The 16,956-nt window shown below is 39.7% G+C and overlaps 2 protein-coding genes across 2 annotated transcripts; one reads left to right on the forward strand and one right to left on the reverse strand.

Moving 5' to 3' along the window:
- Window positions 1-548: 548 nt before the first annotated feature.
- Window positions 549-4,508, forward strand: LOC145894953 (uncharacterized). The gene is made up of 10 exons (XM_082983676.1): window positions 549-687; window positions 789-877; window positions 932-1,004; window positions 1,319-1,455; window positions 1,555-1,667; window positions 1,980-2,352; window positions 2,499-2,677; window positions 3,076-3,228; window positions 3,436-3,522; window positions 4,265-4,508. The coding sequence occupies exons 1-10, from the start codon at window positions 661-663 to the stop codon at window positions 4,492-4,494; spliced, it is 1,461 nt and encodes a 486-aa protein (XP_082839802.1). The 5' UTR covers window positions 549-660; the 3' UTR covers window positions 4,495-4,508.
- A 334-nt stretch (window positions 4,509-4,842) lies between these two features.
- On the reverse strand, window positions 4,843-14,079 carry LOC145894786 (uncharacterized). Its single transcript, XM_082983432.1, has 12 exons — window positions 13,033-14,079; window positions 10,228-12,625; window positions 9,856-9,925; window positions 9,477-9,516; window positions 8,887-8,943; window positions 8,544-8,702; window positions 7,846-8,019; window positions 7,299-7,446; window positions 6,908-7,006; window positions 6,074-6,202; window positions 5,394-5,514; window positions 4,843-5,219 (listed from the first exon to the last, which is right to left on the reverse strand). The coding sequence occupies exons 1-12, from the start codon at window positions 13,844-13,846 to the stop codon at window positions 5,097-5,099; spliced, it is 4,332 nt and encodes a 1,443-aa protein (XP_082839558.1). The 5' UTR covers window positions 13,847-14,079; the 3' UTR covers window positions 4,843-5,096.
- Window positions 14,080-16,956: the final 2,877 nt, after the last annotated feature.

Consider the following 16,956-nt stretch of genomic DNA (forward strand, 5'->3'; position numbering starts at 1 on the left):
CCGAAAAACGCGCACATTGTGAAATTTGCAAAACAATAACCATACCCCTCCTATTTTCCTATGGCCATAAAACCACATCAATGCGATGATTTGTAACCTCGTGTTTGTTTTAAATATAAAGAAAAACAAAAAATGTGTCGGGGAAAATTTTTTTTTTGTTACGAATGAATAAGCATTGCATGCAGAAGACTCCAGCAAACTAACGTGTTCTGGTAAAATCCCTAAAATGTTTTGTGGAATTACAGTTCTGCATCATTGAGCAGAATTTCATGCAAAGGCTGAACCACGACCCCGTGACATTTAAAACTTTTTTGTTCATCACACTACATTAAAAAAAAACACTTTACTAACAATCATACAACTTTATTGACAATCATCACATGGCGTAACCGCCGCAGCAAAAATGATACTTGTTGTCTATTTTTTCGAATAAATAGCGGTAGATTCACGATATCAGGTTGAAATAAACATGAAAAAAGTTTGAGAAACACTGGGTTTAAACCTTGGATTTTTTTTGCAAAAAGTAATTTTTGTATTGTCAGCATGACAGTAGTGTGGTTTAAGGATGAGATAAAATTGCTGTTTTTTCACTTTTTGGTAAAAAATTGATTGTTGTGTGAAGGTTAATAACATCTGAAGTGAACCTTCGAAAAAGTCAAAATGGACACGAGCACACTCAATGACCAGGTTGATATTTTGTTGCGTTTTTGTCTAAAACGTGTTGTAGAGTACTAAACATTTTTGTACTACTAAAACAGTATCTTTTCAACAAACTTTGCAATTCTCAGATGGTTTTGATGCGAAAAGATTTCAAAAGAGCAAAGATACATGTCATATCAAAACTGGTGCGTCAAGCAAAGCAACTCCGAAGCAAAAAGTAGGATTTTCTTTAACATATTCACCTTAATTTTGAACTATTATAATATTGTAGGGGCTCTGATGTACAGAAACAGAAAAATTGTAACCGAGCAGAAAGACTGATTGAAGAAGTTGACATAATAAAGGTTTGTTTTTGTCACCTTCAGTCCAGATTGGAAAGTTTGTTTCTTGCGCGGACGATCGCAACGTTTTTTCGTATGTTAATGCATTAGCTCATTAATATTGCGCGGATTATCGGCAAATTTTCGCACGACATTTTTACCAGTCTGGCCTTCAGTCATACCAGATAGGAAAGTTTATATTTTGGTTGAGCCTGATTGCATGGACAATGTATGAATTAGTGGGCGTTTTTCGTATTTTAATGCATCTTCTAGGCATCTTCTCTAAAATTTGCATTCACATAAATAGTAATTAATTAATAGTCATTGCTGTGATTTAGGATCTAAAGCCAGATGGAATTTTTAAGTACCTTTTGTCATTAGAAGATAGTCCAAAACCAATAGAGTCAATGCATACAGAGTCCTTGCAAGAACGGGCATTTTGTCGAATCGGAAATATTTCATTTATTAAACAGAAGTAAGTTATTATATATTTGGTTACAGTACATGGTGAATTAAAAACACTTTTCCATTATACCTAGAAGATGAATTTGTGATTGTAATCATTGATTTTCAGAATGGAACAAATACGACAACAAGCTGCTGCATTTGATTTTGTTCGGAGCAATAAAGAATCTGTTACTTCCATTCGTGTTTCTTCCATGTTGTCAAAATTATCACCTGAGGAAGGTTTGACATGCAAAATTTTAATTTTTATGTGTAAGGAAGTGTGAAGATATATATATACCTTAAAACTAATTTTTTTGAATTCATGAAACTAGGCACAATTTACCTATATGATGTCTGAAATTCTTTAAAAATTTGAAAAAAAGCTAAAGCTAGAATGGTGTTCATCATAATGCTGGTAAACGTTTCTTACTCATATAGGGTTCATCAGTACTCAAAATCTTTAAAAATTGCTTCATAACTTTTACAAAAAAGTTTGGTTTTGTTGCATCCAGTTGTTTATATGTGTATTACTACTTTCTCTGTTCATTGCAGGTGAAATGTTGCCGCAAGTTTTAGAACAACCGACCACAACACCCCAAGTTGTTTGTCCAGATGTTTCTCAAAATATTACTACAGATCAACCAACTGCAGAAAGCCCTTCACCTGTTCACCATCCCCATTTGATTGAGAAAAATGAAAGTTTGTTAGAAACATCGAAGGAGTCTTCGAACCCAATGGACACAAATGAAAAAATAAATCCATCTACAGAGGATTCAGTACAACCTGCTAAAGAAACTCTTAATTCAGATGAAATTATTAACTTAAGTACTACAGATGAAATCGGCAACAGTTCCCATGAATCTGAACTTGATGAAAGTGAAAATTTTGGTGTGAATCCAGGTGACGAAACCTCCTCAATCGATAGGTAAAAAATTTAAATACCTGTTTTCTAATTATGATTGCCACTAATGCTACTGATCAGTTCTTATGGAACTTAAAGCAATTAGGCCAATTGTGGTCATTGATAATTTGTTCTTATGTATTATACATACATTATTTTTTGCATTGCAGACCTGTGGACATTGGCAACATCACTCACACTGACAATATCACTGAGGTGTTGGAAAATTTGGGCAAAGGTTACAGCGATAGTGAAAATGATTTCAGAGAAGATTCCGATGATGATTGTGGAATAGTGAGCGATGCTTCAAGTGACGACCAAGAAGAATCTTTCTTTGCAGATTCATTTGGTGAGTAATGTGAAATGGTTGTGATCCTAAAAAATCGGTTTCAACTTTAAGATGTTATTGATGCCATTTTATTTTCATGTTTGTTGCTCATTTTTATCCATGGCATTTTTTATGTTAAATATTATGATCCAGTTAAAAAATAGAAATGATTCGATTATAATCCAGTTATTTGAGTTTGAATACTGCTGTTAAAGTACCATTTATTAGACATATGTGTGATATATCAGGTGATCTGTCTCTATGATTAATTTGTCACAGCAATTTTGAACATTCATGCAAAAGAATTTTTTTGATGTGATTGATAATTCATAGACGTGTATACAGTAATGTAAAACAATGCATCAGGCTTTCCGTCAATTTCTGTGTATTGAAAGAAAGTGACGTTTTGTCTTTTTAAGATACCAAACCACTTAGGCAAGCAGACAACAAAAAAGCAGGTAAACCTCCCGCAATTGCAAAATCCCGTCATGGTAAATCCACATTTGTATCAAGCCTGGCATCACAAAAAAGCTCAAGGGCATTTCATGGAGACCTAGAAACTGATTTGAACAGTAAGTGAAATTTTATGACACATTTTTGTATATTCATTGCATTTATAGTCTTAGCACTTTTGAGCGTGTGTGTTAATGGTGTTCTAGAAATATTGTTTTCAGAATCAAGGCATTGTTTGTAATTGTTTTAATGTGCAGTTGTTCAATATTATGAAGACAAACACTGTGTTCCTATTTGTTTGTATCATTGTGAATTTTCACATTTAGAACCCAGAAAGAAGAAAAATCGTCTTGGTCAGAGGGCAAGACAGAAACTTTATGGGAGTACAAATGACATAAAACCCAGGAAAAAAGGTACGTTTAGAGCAGGGGTGCACAACCTTTTTACTATTACCGGCCGCAACACACACACCACTGTGTGTTAACGGCCGCCACTGAATATACTGTTTTTTCAACGATATACTCCTGATAATTACGACAATTTGACATGAGCATTATTTCAAAGGAATGGAAATGAATCCTTACCTGAAAAATGTGCACTATTTATTATTTACATTTGCCAAATTACGTATATTACAATGTAATGAAATGTCGAATTATTCAATGGCTGCCTTGTTCTTGCACGCTAGGTTCACGTCTCCATCATAAAATATTCCACTTCCCATTTGGGATTAAACGCCCTTTTCTCTTGTTTTACAACCTTTTGCGTTTTAGCGACATGACTGAGTGACTCCACTGTTCAGCTTTTCGGCAACTGTACATGCGTACATGACAGTTCACAGATATGCTATTAATGTTTTATGACGTCACAATCCGTATTGTTGCGGTGGCTGCACCAGTTACTATTCGCTACAGCAAACGAATGTGTATAACACGGAAATGGAAATGGGCCTAATTAAAAGCTTAACTCTTGAGACCGCTAGAAAAACAAGTTTCAGAAGCAACGTCGGCCGCCAATGCATATATTTTGGTACAAATGTGCACGGCCGCAGGTTGTGCACCGCTGGTTTAGAGGAACCTGTGTATGTTTAAACGTTGGCCTCGTTGTTTACCGTCATTATGACGTAACAAAATCTTATTGTCATTTTTCTGTTAGATTTACATCGCAAAAAGCCAAGCGTTACGAAGGGTGCTGACGAAAAACGGAGCATCGATAAGCGGCGGGGAAAAGGCGGATCGCGAAAAGAGGAATTTACGGAAAAGCGGGAATGCGATGCGGAGAAAGAGACGCTTCACCCTTCCTGGCAGGCAAGCCAGGCTAAAAAGCGACAGTTGCAAATTCACAATTTTCAGGGCAAGCGAATTAAATTTGACGACAGCGACTAAATTCCGCAATAAAATACTCGACTTCAAAAAGTTTATTGTAGTTTTATATCAAAAAGTACAATCCCGATGGAGGGTTATTAGGATGTGATCAGGTTTGTGGTGATTTCAGTCGCTTCTCAAGGATTTGTATTCAAACCTGTTATGAGAATTTGGAACCGGTTGTTAAACACAGTAGGCCTATTATGCTCGGAGACTCCTAGGAAAATTTGGCTTCTTAGTAGCCCAAAACTAAGCTCAAACTTTTTGTAACACTTTTCAATGTCGTTTGAATGAATTGCCTGCAAGTAAGTCTGATACTAAGAAAAGAACAGATAATTTTGATACATTAAACTGACTACGATTTTCATGAACATTTTATTTCTTTTACTGATTTTATTGAAACATTTTCACAAATGCATTCCAAGCTGCTACAAGCTCATAACTCGCCTGGATATTTACAAGAACAAAGAATAATTAAATGACAATTTTCAAAGTTTGGCATTGGGCCGAAATACAGTCTGCGCTGAGATACAAAAACAACAATGCTCCGGCGACAGAAAAACATATCTTGCCTCTGGAACTTCGCGAGTTAATAATTACACGTGTTCCGAAATATCCTCAACTCAGATTCTCTTGTAAATACATCCCCAAATATCGGCCGTGAAAGCTCGGATGGCGACTTTGCACTCGATAGCGTTGTTTTTAAAACTGGATTCGGGAACGAGTTTGTTCGGATTTATCGCAACCTGTAAACGAAAACAGAGTTTTTTCAAACTACTAAATCAATTTTTCTGGCGGTTTTTGGTAAAAACTGTTTTACCTAAAATTTTGCGAGTTACGTATAGTTAACTTTGATGCCGTATTTGTAAAGGTGAAGTTATAAAAAATGTATACAGACACAAGACTCATATGACGCCTACCCTGAAAACGTATTGACCCAAGGGAACAGTTGTGATGTCAATCCACTGGCAGTCAATCGAAGCCTTGTAGGTATCCTGGCATCCAGGGGAAATCCCTTGGATACCTCGGTCGCAGTTATACCTGTGGCACATGTAATTTGTTACGACAAGCTTTGGCGTTGCAAACAACAAATAAATGAGTGAATTTGCAATTTATGACCACACACAGCGACCAAAAAAGTATGTAGGCTATTGCAGACAACTCGCTGATCCAATATACAACACTGCAGTTTGGTTTAAAATATTATAAATAATCCTGAGTCGTCTATCTGTTTAACGTTTTTTTGATGAGCTTAAATAAGCCAAAGCCGACAGTTTAGTCTCACCTTGCTCAATCGTTACATCTGATTGTCAGTTTGTGAGGTATTACAATTACAATTTTATATTCTTGTGGCGATGTTGGTTTTAACTGCGTTGTTGGTGTTTTTTTAGCGATACTGATGATACCTGCAAACTCAGGCGAAATATATATCTATCTAAAATAGCGTTAAATAGACAGACGACTCAGGATTATTTGTAATATTTTGTGCTGAGTCTCGTTAACAATATAGATAACAGGCGATTCCAAGAAAACAAAGTTTCATTTCAGTTTGGTTTGGTTATTTTTAGCCATTAAAAAACTTCTACTCGAAAAAACGTACACTTTTCTGGCGCCGCCTCCGCATTTGCTGTCCTCAAGACAAAAGCTTGCCTTGTGACCTTGGGCGACCTTCGCACCAGTTTGATTGTACAAATCGTAGTGAGAAAACACTTTCATGCTGTGAGAGTGGCTGAAAGGAGTAGAAACAAAGGCAAAAAAATATTAAAAACAGCAAAGTTTAAATCAAACGAGAACTTTCAATCCTCTATCACTTAACAGATGATGCTCAACAATTTTGTCCCAGCGGACATTCTTTGATGACGTTAAAGTTGTCGCGGAGCTCTCAAGTGTATTCGTTCAAGCATAACACACATTTTCCAAAACGTCTTCCGCTGGTGTCATGTTAATATGCGTGTTTTTTTCCATATAACAAGGCTACGGCACGATGTTGTTTTCAGGGCTATTGTAAAATCCAAAAGTCCTTCTCTCACGTAGTTTAATTTTAAATGTTACTAGAACAACTTTGTGTCCACGCTTCTGATTTTATAAAACATGTTTCGCTTTTTAATAAAGCATCTTCAGTTCTACAAATAACATAAACAGAAAAGACATAGTTGTTCTTGTTCTAGTAACACAAAGTTGTTCTAGTAACATTTAAAATTGAATTAATGGTTAACTTGTGTCACGTGAAAGAAGTGTTGCTGGTTAGGTAGATTTCATGAAGTAAAAACAATTTATTGCTAACGTAGTTTATTAATCCCATAGCGTGCGTATTCAGAAGTTACCACTAATCCCCTGAAAGCGATTTGTAGACCCTCAGTTCAGAACTACTGATTTAAACCTTGTTTTGCTTTATTTATTTATTGTTGCTTTTCATTAGATTCAGCGAACTTACTTGTGACATTCATGCCAATACCAGTCTTCCGGCCGAAGTTGTGGCAAGAAAGGGGCTTTCCCTACGTTGCGCACGGTGGTTTCGAAGCGAAGCAATCTCCTGCGAAAAAGCGCAGTGTTTAAAATAATCCTTTAGCGTGATTGCCGTCATGACAGTAACATTAGCCCACTTGTGAGGAGCTTTAGCCCATTCGAAATATCAAAGTTGAAGATTCAGAATAACGTTGTTTTTTTTCCCAAAATCCGAATTGTAGCTTGATGTTAATGATAATAATTAGCCATTTTAAAATTTTTACTCGCTGTTAAATCAACTAATTGACCCTATCAAAATTTCAGGCTCGCTACGCCACTAAAAACGACCCCAAAAATGTCTCGACATAATTACGGCCCACCTTTGGGTGTCCAACCCGATGTAATGTACACCCAGTTCAGCAAGGCATTTTTCTTCCTTGGCACATTGGAGTTGCCTCACCGTTTTCCGGTCAAGAAAGAAGTGTGTTAGGAGCATTCTCTTATCAAGCTGAAGGTCGGGAAGAAGGCCTGGAAATGATGGTGTTTGGGTTTCTGTTTGTAGGGGGTGACCTTTGGGTAGGAGTGTGTTTAAATATCAAATGCTGGAGGTTGTAATCATCGGGCAGATGCAGACGTGAGGATAGTGTTCTGTATTCCTTGCCAGATTCGTAGGTGGGTGTGGTAAAAGTTAGATTAAAAATTGCTTTTATACGGATGCAATGACACCAATGCAGTTCATTTAACAAAACACAGGTATTGCCCGGCCATCTCTAACAACCATCTATGTACTTACGTCCAAAATTCCAGTTGGACAGAAATTTGATAGTACGACACCAATGAAACTTATTCGGCCAAAACGACACTGTCGCCACCAAATTTGGTCAAAACATTGGAAATATATTTTCGGTAGCTATTTGTGTGTTGTACCTTGTTGTGCCGGTGTTTGGACAGTATGAGGTTGTTGTGGAGTGGGAAGGGGTTGGGTTTCATTTATCCTTTGAACAATTTGAAATCCGCCTCCAAGATTGGAAAACACCGGGAAGCGCTCGACCGCCGGTCCCTCTGGAATGACGTCAGGAGTGCTTTCTACAGACGGCAGGACTAAAATCACAAAAAACAACGTCATCCTTTTTATTTCATATGTGTAGATCGTATTTAAACGTGTATTTTGCGTGTTATTTTTATCAAAGCTTGCAATTTTGGTCTTATTCTTGGAGGCTATAGGTTTGGGAAGTAAAAGCGAGAAGAAGTGAAAAACAAAATATGTTACAAAGATTTAACTGTTAAATTGGTTCTTGGCTGGGCTCCTGTAGCACTTGGAGATTCACAACAACAATAAAGAAGAACGAGAATAAGCGTTCATTACAATACAAAACATCTTAGTTCATTTTTCAAACCGCAGTTTCACTGGGACTATTTTTTCCAGTATTTTTTATTTGAGGTTTCGGTACGTTGACAAGACCCATATAAGTCAAGAATTACTGCAGCAGGAACACATTTTAGAAATAAGTAGCTTCAAATCAGGGCAAATGTGGTCGGTATGTGTAGCATACGACATACGTGATTTTAGTACCAGGTGGTTGTGTTTTCTGACGATTGTCTGCCGGAAGCATTGTGAAACTTACCTGGATATGGTCGGACGCTGGCATCCCCCAACTGTTGCCTTGTATGCGGATTACTGGTTGCCGCCATCGAATTATCCGGAACCACAGGAATTGAGTCACCGGCGTCGTAATTTCCATCGTAGGGGTCATCATAAGGATCTTCACTGTACGAAGACGGACCTACGGTCGAATTAAGTTGTACAATAATTACTGTCGTGGATTTTAAAGAAAATTGATTTTTGACAACATATTCAAAACATACTGTGACTAAAAAAATGTTTAAAAAACGGAGGCTTTTTCGCTCACACGAAGTTTGGCCCCACACAATAGCCTTATTGCAGAGAATGTAATGTGGAAAACATACCACTGTTGTAGTAGTCCGAAATTTGATTTGTGCCACTTTCCGCAGTCGCCGCATTGCCTGAAAACACGGAACACAAGCTGATGCAACAAAATGACAAAAACAGCGACACGCTTCACTTAACACAGGCATTTACGCATGACTTGACATCACCGCAGCGGAAAGTTGCAAAATATTTTTGACTTCAGCGGCGCCAATGCGATTCTTTAACTGAACCGACCATACATGGGTGCACAAATGTGCCATATACGTCCTATATTATCTAGACACGTACTTCACCGTGTTCGAGTCGTATGATTTTACAGAAATATTTAATAAATTGTGTGGTCTTGGGAGTCTTCCGTGACATGCATGTCATACAAAACAGGTTGACAAAGAATGAAATAAGTATGTTACATTGTTTGATCAAACCCTTAAAAAAGATAGACAACAAGATAGTACGATAATGATATTGTGTGGGACGATGTCGTAATATGTCCGCGTGACATTTTCAAACCAACGGAGTTGCAAATTTTGCAGTCGTGCCCTGCGTTATGCCCCTGATTTCGACGAAACATTGTGGTTACAGGTCATAATCTTTTATATCGCCTCACCTCCTGTTGGTGGTGATGAGCTTGCAATTTCCTGTGAGCTCTAAAAACACGAAATTCTTACCTCAGTCCAAAAATTAAATACTGAACCAATTCAGATATTACATATTAACAATGTTTTTAAATATTATGTAAAAAACGTACAAAATTTTAGTAAAAACATCGCCTCACGAGCCAAAAAAACTGCTAAGAATGCTCAACTGCAAATTATTTCAATAAAAATACAAGCTAAAAAACATTTGAAAGTTGTTAAAGTCGAAATGTACGGTTCTCTAACTTGGAAATTTGGGAGGGGTCTGGTTATGCCAAGCTGAAGAAGGGGCTTCCAATCTTTGCTTCATTAGTAAAGTACATGCAAAGTAAAACAAAATGTTCAACTTACGCTGGATTGGCGCCCTCTCGATCTTGAAGGCAAAATACGTGCACCTTGCGGATAGGGGGAACCAATTGGACTGCACAAGAAAACACATAAACACAATTAATGTTTTTAATCTTCAATAAATTTTCAGAAAATCCAACTACATTTTATAAAACAAACTGAATGTTAAAATAGGACCACTCAAAATGTAGCACAACCAAATTCCCATCAATGAAATTATGAAAGCGATTTGTTGTTTATTTTGTGAGAGTCTACACTCAATTTCTTTAAGATCCACGGGACGCTTTCGTTATCTGATGGTACGCGATGCACAATTTCAGGACCGTTTCTCATTGAAATTTAAAATGCCAAATTGGCCAAACGCAGAAACATTACCTTCCCGTTACGGTGTTCTGTCGGGAACCACCCGATGTTCCCAGTCTACCGCCTCCACCTCCCGCGTTACTTAGACCTCCACTTATTCCACCTCTCGAAGGCTGACCTTGCGAAGAAGAGTCGTAACCGCCATATCTGTCGGATCCTACGTTCTGTTCGTAAACCCCACCAAAATTGTTGAGAAACCCGCTTTGCAACAATTGGTCTTGCGAATTGGACAGAGGTGTGCTTTCGCCACTGGGATAGTCCGAGTATCCTCCCTGTGGGTATTCCCCTCCTGCATACGGGTACTGCTGTTGTGCTTCACCTTGTGTGGAGTTCGTCGTATTTCCCGCTGGCACAGGAAAATTGACGCCTATTGATTGATCCGCGCCAACAACAGACTGATCATATCCTCCACCAACACCCCCACTATACACAGACTGTCCATATCCTCCATACTGGTTGGACTGGGAAGAAGTTGATGAACCCTGAGAGTTTGATCCGTAACTAGGATAATTACCCCCAGCAGGATAACTTTGAGATGGTCTCGGAGATGGCAGAGCCGGGTATGGATACCCGGAGGAACTGGCAACGGATGATTCGCCGCCTTGGACTCTTCCTCTGTTGACAGTCGCGTGGGAATTTCCATAACCTGTACCTCCTGACGAGCTGCCCATTTGGGGCACTGATCCTCCTGAATACCTGCCGCCCACGACACCTGTTCCATACTGGCTCCCTTGTGCACTTCCTAGAGATGAAGAAGACCCACCACCGTAGTAAATTCGAGACGATAAGCTGTCGTACGGGCTACCTCGATCCGATATTCCAGTTGCTCCTGCAAACCCTGCTGCTATTTGCTCTATCTCCTCCTGAGTCATATGTGCACTATCTTCATCTTCCCCTGCTTCCTGGCTTTTATATGGATAACCGGCGTTTTGTGATGTTGCGCCAGAGGACGACTGTCCAGTCCCCGTGGAAGGGTATTGATTTTGTCCAGAAGAACTTGATCCATAGCCTCCGGATGAAGAAGAACCAAATCCACGTGAAGGCGATCCACCACGAGATACAGTTGAAGATGAGTACTGGTTGTAACCTCCGCTTGAGCCAGATGACCCTGTCCCGATTCTCCGGCTTGAACCACTTCCGTGGGGATATGTGGACGAGCCCGCGGAGGAGGATGAGCTGCCTCCATATGGATAAGATGAGGACCCGCTTCTACCCGACGACGAAGACGAACTACTTCCATATGGATAAGAGGACGATCCACCACGTCCAGAACTACTGCCATATGGATACGAAGATGAGCCTCCTCTTTCTGTGGAACCAGAGGATGATCTTCCTCCATATGGGTATGAAGATGAGCTTCCTCTTCCTGTGGAGCTGGAAGATGAGCTTCCACGGTTTGGATATGAAGATGAGCTTCCTCTTCCTGTAGAACCAGACGATGAACTACCTCCATATGGGTACAAAGATGAGCTCCCTCTACCAGAAGAACCTGAGCTGCTACCATAAGGATAGGAAGATGATCCCCCTCTTCCCGTAGAACCAGAAGATGAGCTACCTCCATATGGGTATGAAGATGCACTTCCTCTACCAGTAGAACCAGAAGAGGAACTGCTCCCATATGGGTAAGAAGATGAACCGCCTCTTCCAGAGGAGGAACTACCTCCGTATGGATACGATGACGATCCACCATCTCTAGAAGCCGAATAAGGGTTGTACGAACCGCTTGAACCTCGGGAATTGCTGCCATATCCATTAGAGGATGACGTGCGTGTTCCAGATGTGATAGAAGAATATGTCCCGTCATGTCTGTGTCTTGGCTGACCTGGCTGCTCGGCCGTTCCCACACCAGTGTTAGTCAGTCCGTATTTGGAAGACACTGATGTTCCTTCTTGGTTATAGGACAAAGGGATTTTAAAGGTTCCTTCGTCCCTACTTCTTCCCGTATTACTAGATCCATAATAAGCTTGTTGATTACTTCCATACCGTCCATACTGGGATTGTTGATACCGTCCATACTGGGAGCCTGTTCTGCTGCCTGTGCCATAACCAGTGCTACTTCCGTATGGATTTTGTCCCTGGTTGGCTAAGTGTCCTCTGTAAATGCGATCGGTTTGAATGGATCCCAGAGTATAGCTAGAATCTTGAGCTTGTCCTGGGTAGTATCTGGTCGATGTGCTACCTATACGGATATCTGTTCCTTCAGAAGCACCTCTTCCCGCAGACGGATAGGAACTTGCAGAAGAGCCTCTTCCGCCAGACGGATAGGAACTTCCAGAAGAACCTCTTCCGCCAGAGGAATAGGAACCTCCAGAAGAGCTTGGTTGCAAGGAGAACGCGTATTGGTTGCTACTGTATTGTGTTTGTGTTTGTGGTTGTGGTTGTGGTTGTGGTTGTGGTTGTTGTTGCTGTCCTGTAATTACAAATGCAACATTACTTTTGCTATCGCTGTTATTTTAATTTAAATAAGCATCGATATTTTTACTCGGTAATCAACAAATTGGGTTTAATTTTTTATTTTTTGGGAAGTTATGAAGTGATCTGATCAGTAAGCGCCAAACAAGTCTCAACATTTTCAAGCTATGCAACGAAAACGATTTTGGCTGGTCGTACGTAAAATATATTGCCTTAGGAATGCCTGTTTCTGGGATCTCCACCTTTTTAGGGGCAGTTCTTGTATTTCCAACACCCCATTAGGGCAAAAGAACACCAAAGGTACATGCAAGTAGCTATGGTGAGTACAAGATCAGAACCACAGTTCAAACATCCTACCTTGCATACCATAATATGCACCATAAGAGCCGTGACTTTGGTACATACTTGGATATTGTGATCCATAATAACCTCCCGATGATCCGTAATTTGACCCATAATAAGCCCCGCCCGGTTGTGGGTTTGATTGGCCCACTCCATACTGCCCACCGCCATAGTACTGCTGTTGAGATTGCGGGTAGCCGTACGGGCTTCCCATAGACTGGTAACCATACTGTCCACCGCCAGCGGCTCCATACCCCTGGCTGGAGTATGATAACCCACCGTAACCTTGGTAACCTTGCTGAGGGTAACCAGAAGAGCTCTGATACCCACCACCTGTGTTTGGTACCCCGTATGTTCCTGAACTGCTATATCCACCACTGCTTGTTTGTTGTCTACTGCTGCTTCCACTGTATGGTCTCGAGGAGGAACCTCTGCTACTACTTCCAGTGCTCCCACTGCTCCCACTGCTCCCACGCGAAGTTGATGATGAGGATGATGACGAAGTTGATGAGGAACTTTGTCTTCTGGATGAGCCAGGGTCGGCAAGCTGCGAATATCGCAGTCGACTGGGAAAAGAGCCTAGGGCGCTGCTGGAGGACGCGGAAGATGCTCCGCTTGTACTTGATTCTGAACTCGTCTGTCTTCCGGATGATGAACCTGAAGATCCGCCTCCTACCGAGTGACCGCTCTGTGCATAGGCAAAAGGGTTTTGCTGCGAGAAATGCTCCTGGTTTGGTGATCCTTGAGGCTCATCACTGGCATCCTCTTGTCTCCGCTTTCTGCTTAGTATACTTCTGATGATGGATCTGCTGTCGGAATGGGAAAATTCAACCAGGCTGAATGCCAAAAACAGAAACACAAACAGTTGTCGCAGCATCTGTTTGATTTATTGGATCGTTTCTACCTGAACGAGACACTCAAGTGTAAAGAATTGTGGCGTTAATAGGTGAATAGCGACAGAATTCGTTTTGAAGTAACGCTTGTATTGCTATGAATGTCATTTTCCATTTTGGCGAGGAAGAAAAGTATTATTTATTCGTCCTTTTTGTCTTGTAAACCGTATCCAACTTAGTCATCTTACGTTTTTGCAGAATATACTTCATTTACAGACTCGTACCAACGAAATATATAACAAATATTTGCAAAGGGGTCAAATCAGTGTCCAATAAAATCATAATTTGTTGCAAAAATTTTTCATCGTTACTTAAAAATGTATTTTTTTGCGCGATGCAAAGAAAAACACTTCTGCATCTTCTCGCGTCCAAACCCCAGTCCATGTCTACAAACCCATACTTAAGCCTTACAATCTCCGCTCATTGTTTTCTTAACCTCCTTCAGCTCTATTGCTTATCAGACCGTGGCGGGCAGACTAAGATTAGCGGTAAATGCATAGGGAAGTCTGCTGTGGTTTGCCCGCCGTGCTACCGTTGCATGAAAGCACACTTTACGCCTAACTGCGCCAGACTAATGTGGAAACCCAACGCAAAAATCGTCGACCAACGAACTTGCATGTGAGGAATACGCGCTAATGTAAGCCTACAAGTCCTACAACAACGAGACAAACGGGATTTTCTTTTACAACAAAAAACATTTTAGATCCAAGTATAGGCTACACAGAGCAACTAGATTTATTTGTCTTCGTTGTAAAATAAAATCCAGTTGTCTCATTCCATGCGTTATCATTTTCTGGTCCTACAGCTTTTTAAACAGCGAATGTAAACTAATCTAAAAATCGTGACAGGCGTTCTCGCAAACTGTACCAAACTCAATTCCCAAGGTTATTTTTGCACAAAATTTACGCAGGAAACAAAAACTCTGCTTCATTTCGTACGAACTGATCACGATAATTATTGCTTCTTTCTATGGCTGAAAACTGAACACGACGATTTAGGCCAACGTGACCAACACCTTTTTTGCTCATTTGTGGCACGAACAACATAATTTTACCACTTGCACGGCAGCGTCCCCGGGCGGCCGTATTCGAGTAGTGAAATTTCCAAATAAGCAGAGTAATTCAGGAAATGTTTTCGACAGCTTGTGTCCTGTTGTGCCAATTACGTGTTCCACAAATTTGTATCAAGTGCCTACGAATCGGAATTTCCAGTTCCCTGTTTGTCGTGTTTGTGATTGCATTCAGCTGCTGTTTTTCAGCCTTTTTTGTGAAAATAGTGCGAAAAATAATTTGTGATGTTGAGACGATTTGTAGTGATTTGCCGATAATTTGTTACCGGCAGAGGACGCTACAGAAACAACGGTAATGATTGGAGTCTCTGAGAAAAGAAAACAGATTAACTGGTTGGTGGCTTGAAGTGGCCGCACATGACTGAACGGAACTTGTTCCCCCAGGAAGGTACAACTGTATTGTGTTGCGTACTCGACTGTGCACACTGTTAGTTGTAACTTAAATATTGGACTGTTAAAGTTAATAAAGAACTGTGATGTGTTTGTTTAAGTGGTTAAAGCAGCAGTCTACCAGTTGTACTTTAGACTTTGACAGTTGGGAAATTGTGAGTTTCATCATGTCGTGTGACTTGAATAGATTCCAAAGTGCAGTGTAAGCTTTTACCCATTTATGCTTTTGTTTCTGTCCCATGTGTTTTCCAGAGAGAATTGTTGTCAGCCTTTAGCATCCTAGTTTTTACTTTTGATTTTTAGAGAAGTTTTGGTTTAAACTATAAATCAAATTGTGTAGAATTTGTGTAAAATATAGACTAAAGGTAATTTTTGTTGACGTAAAAGGCAGTTTTCTGGGTATTAACAATTTAATGTACTCAAAACTGAGAATAGATTTCAAATAAAGTTCAGTTAAAGTTGAGATGCACTTGAAATAATTACTTCGATAATAGTTTAAATTGCTTCCATTCATAAATGTTTCTAGTTTAGGAAATTTGAAAGTGATTTTCAATTAATTTTGTATGCTTTGTAATTTTGTATAGTTGAATATGGTGCAGTGAGGAATTTAAAATAACTGTAGCCTTATGTAATATGATTTTAAATACATTGTAAACCCTAAAATATGTGTTAGGCTCCCTTTTCATACTTCATATATATAATACACTCCCACTAGACACAAAAACCTTTTGGGTTATTTGTCGATTAGAAAAAATCTATGCAGTAACAGTTTATTCAACATACAGAAATCTCAAATCACCCCAAAATCTCTTAACCTAAAAAGCATATATATGTATACAAGTTACATTATGCTGTAACCCCAAATTTGCTGATATACATGACCAATTTCAACATTTACAATTTGGTTAAATATAAACAATGGAGACCCACATTCCATTCAAGTGTGCAGAACAGCAGCCGGCTTGTCACAACACCATCACCTGGGATTACAAACGTGTGCCATGTCCACTGCAGTGCCTCCGGCGCATGTCTGACCTACAAAACTGCAAGGTTTTAGCAAGTGCTGTTTTTTTCGCTTGAAACTTGGCAGTATTCTATGTTGCGACAGTTATTTGCCATGTTTAAAGGAGAATTTCCGGTAACTGACCTTGTACAAGCAGACAATTGCCTTTGATATTGTTTAGCATTGTAGCGTCATATCCTGACGTTGCCATGTTCCAACGTAGCCTTTGTTAAGCGAAACAGTTTATTTAAAAGCCCTATGAACCTGGGTACAGTTACAAGAAGATAGTAACGTAGTGTTGACAGTGCGCAACAGTAAAGAATATACAGTTTTACATCATGCTATTGTCTGTACTTCTCGACATCCGGGTAAAACGGTGTGTATTCAAGTACAGAGTCAACAGGACGAAGGAAGCTTTAGGTTGCTGTGGACTTTTTGAACCTGAGAAGCGGAGATATTTATTTTCATTCGTTGAAGAGGCATTTTTTGTATTAAAGTTGCTTAGACTTCAATGTGTTGTGCAAAATGTTGTATATGTCTACGTACGGTTAGGCCAATATCTGAATTTGTCTAGCACAGCTCTGTTGCTCGGTTGCAGTCGTGGGCATTTCTATGCAACGCGTACCAGATCA

This window comes from Ascidia mentula, chromosome 3 (assembly GCF_947561715.1).
Source record: "Ascidia mentula chromosome 3, kaAscMent1.1, whole genome shotgun sequence".
Taxonomy (NCBI): domain Eukaryota; kingdom Metazoa; phylum Chordata; class Ascidiacea; order Phlebobranchia; family Ascidiidae; genus Ascidia; species Ascidia mentula.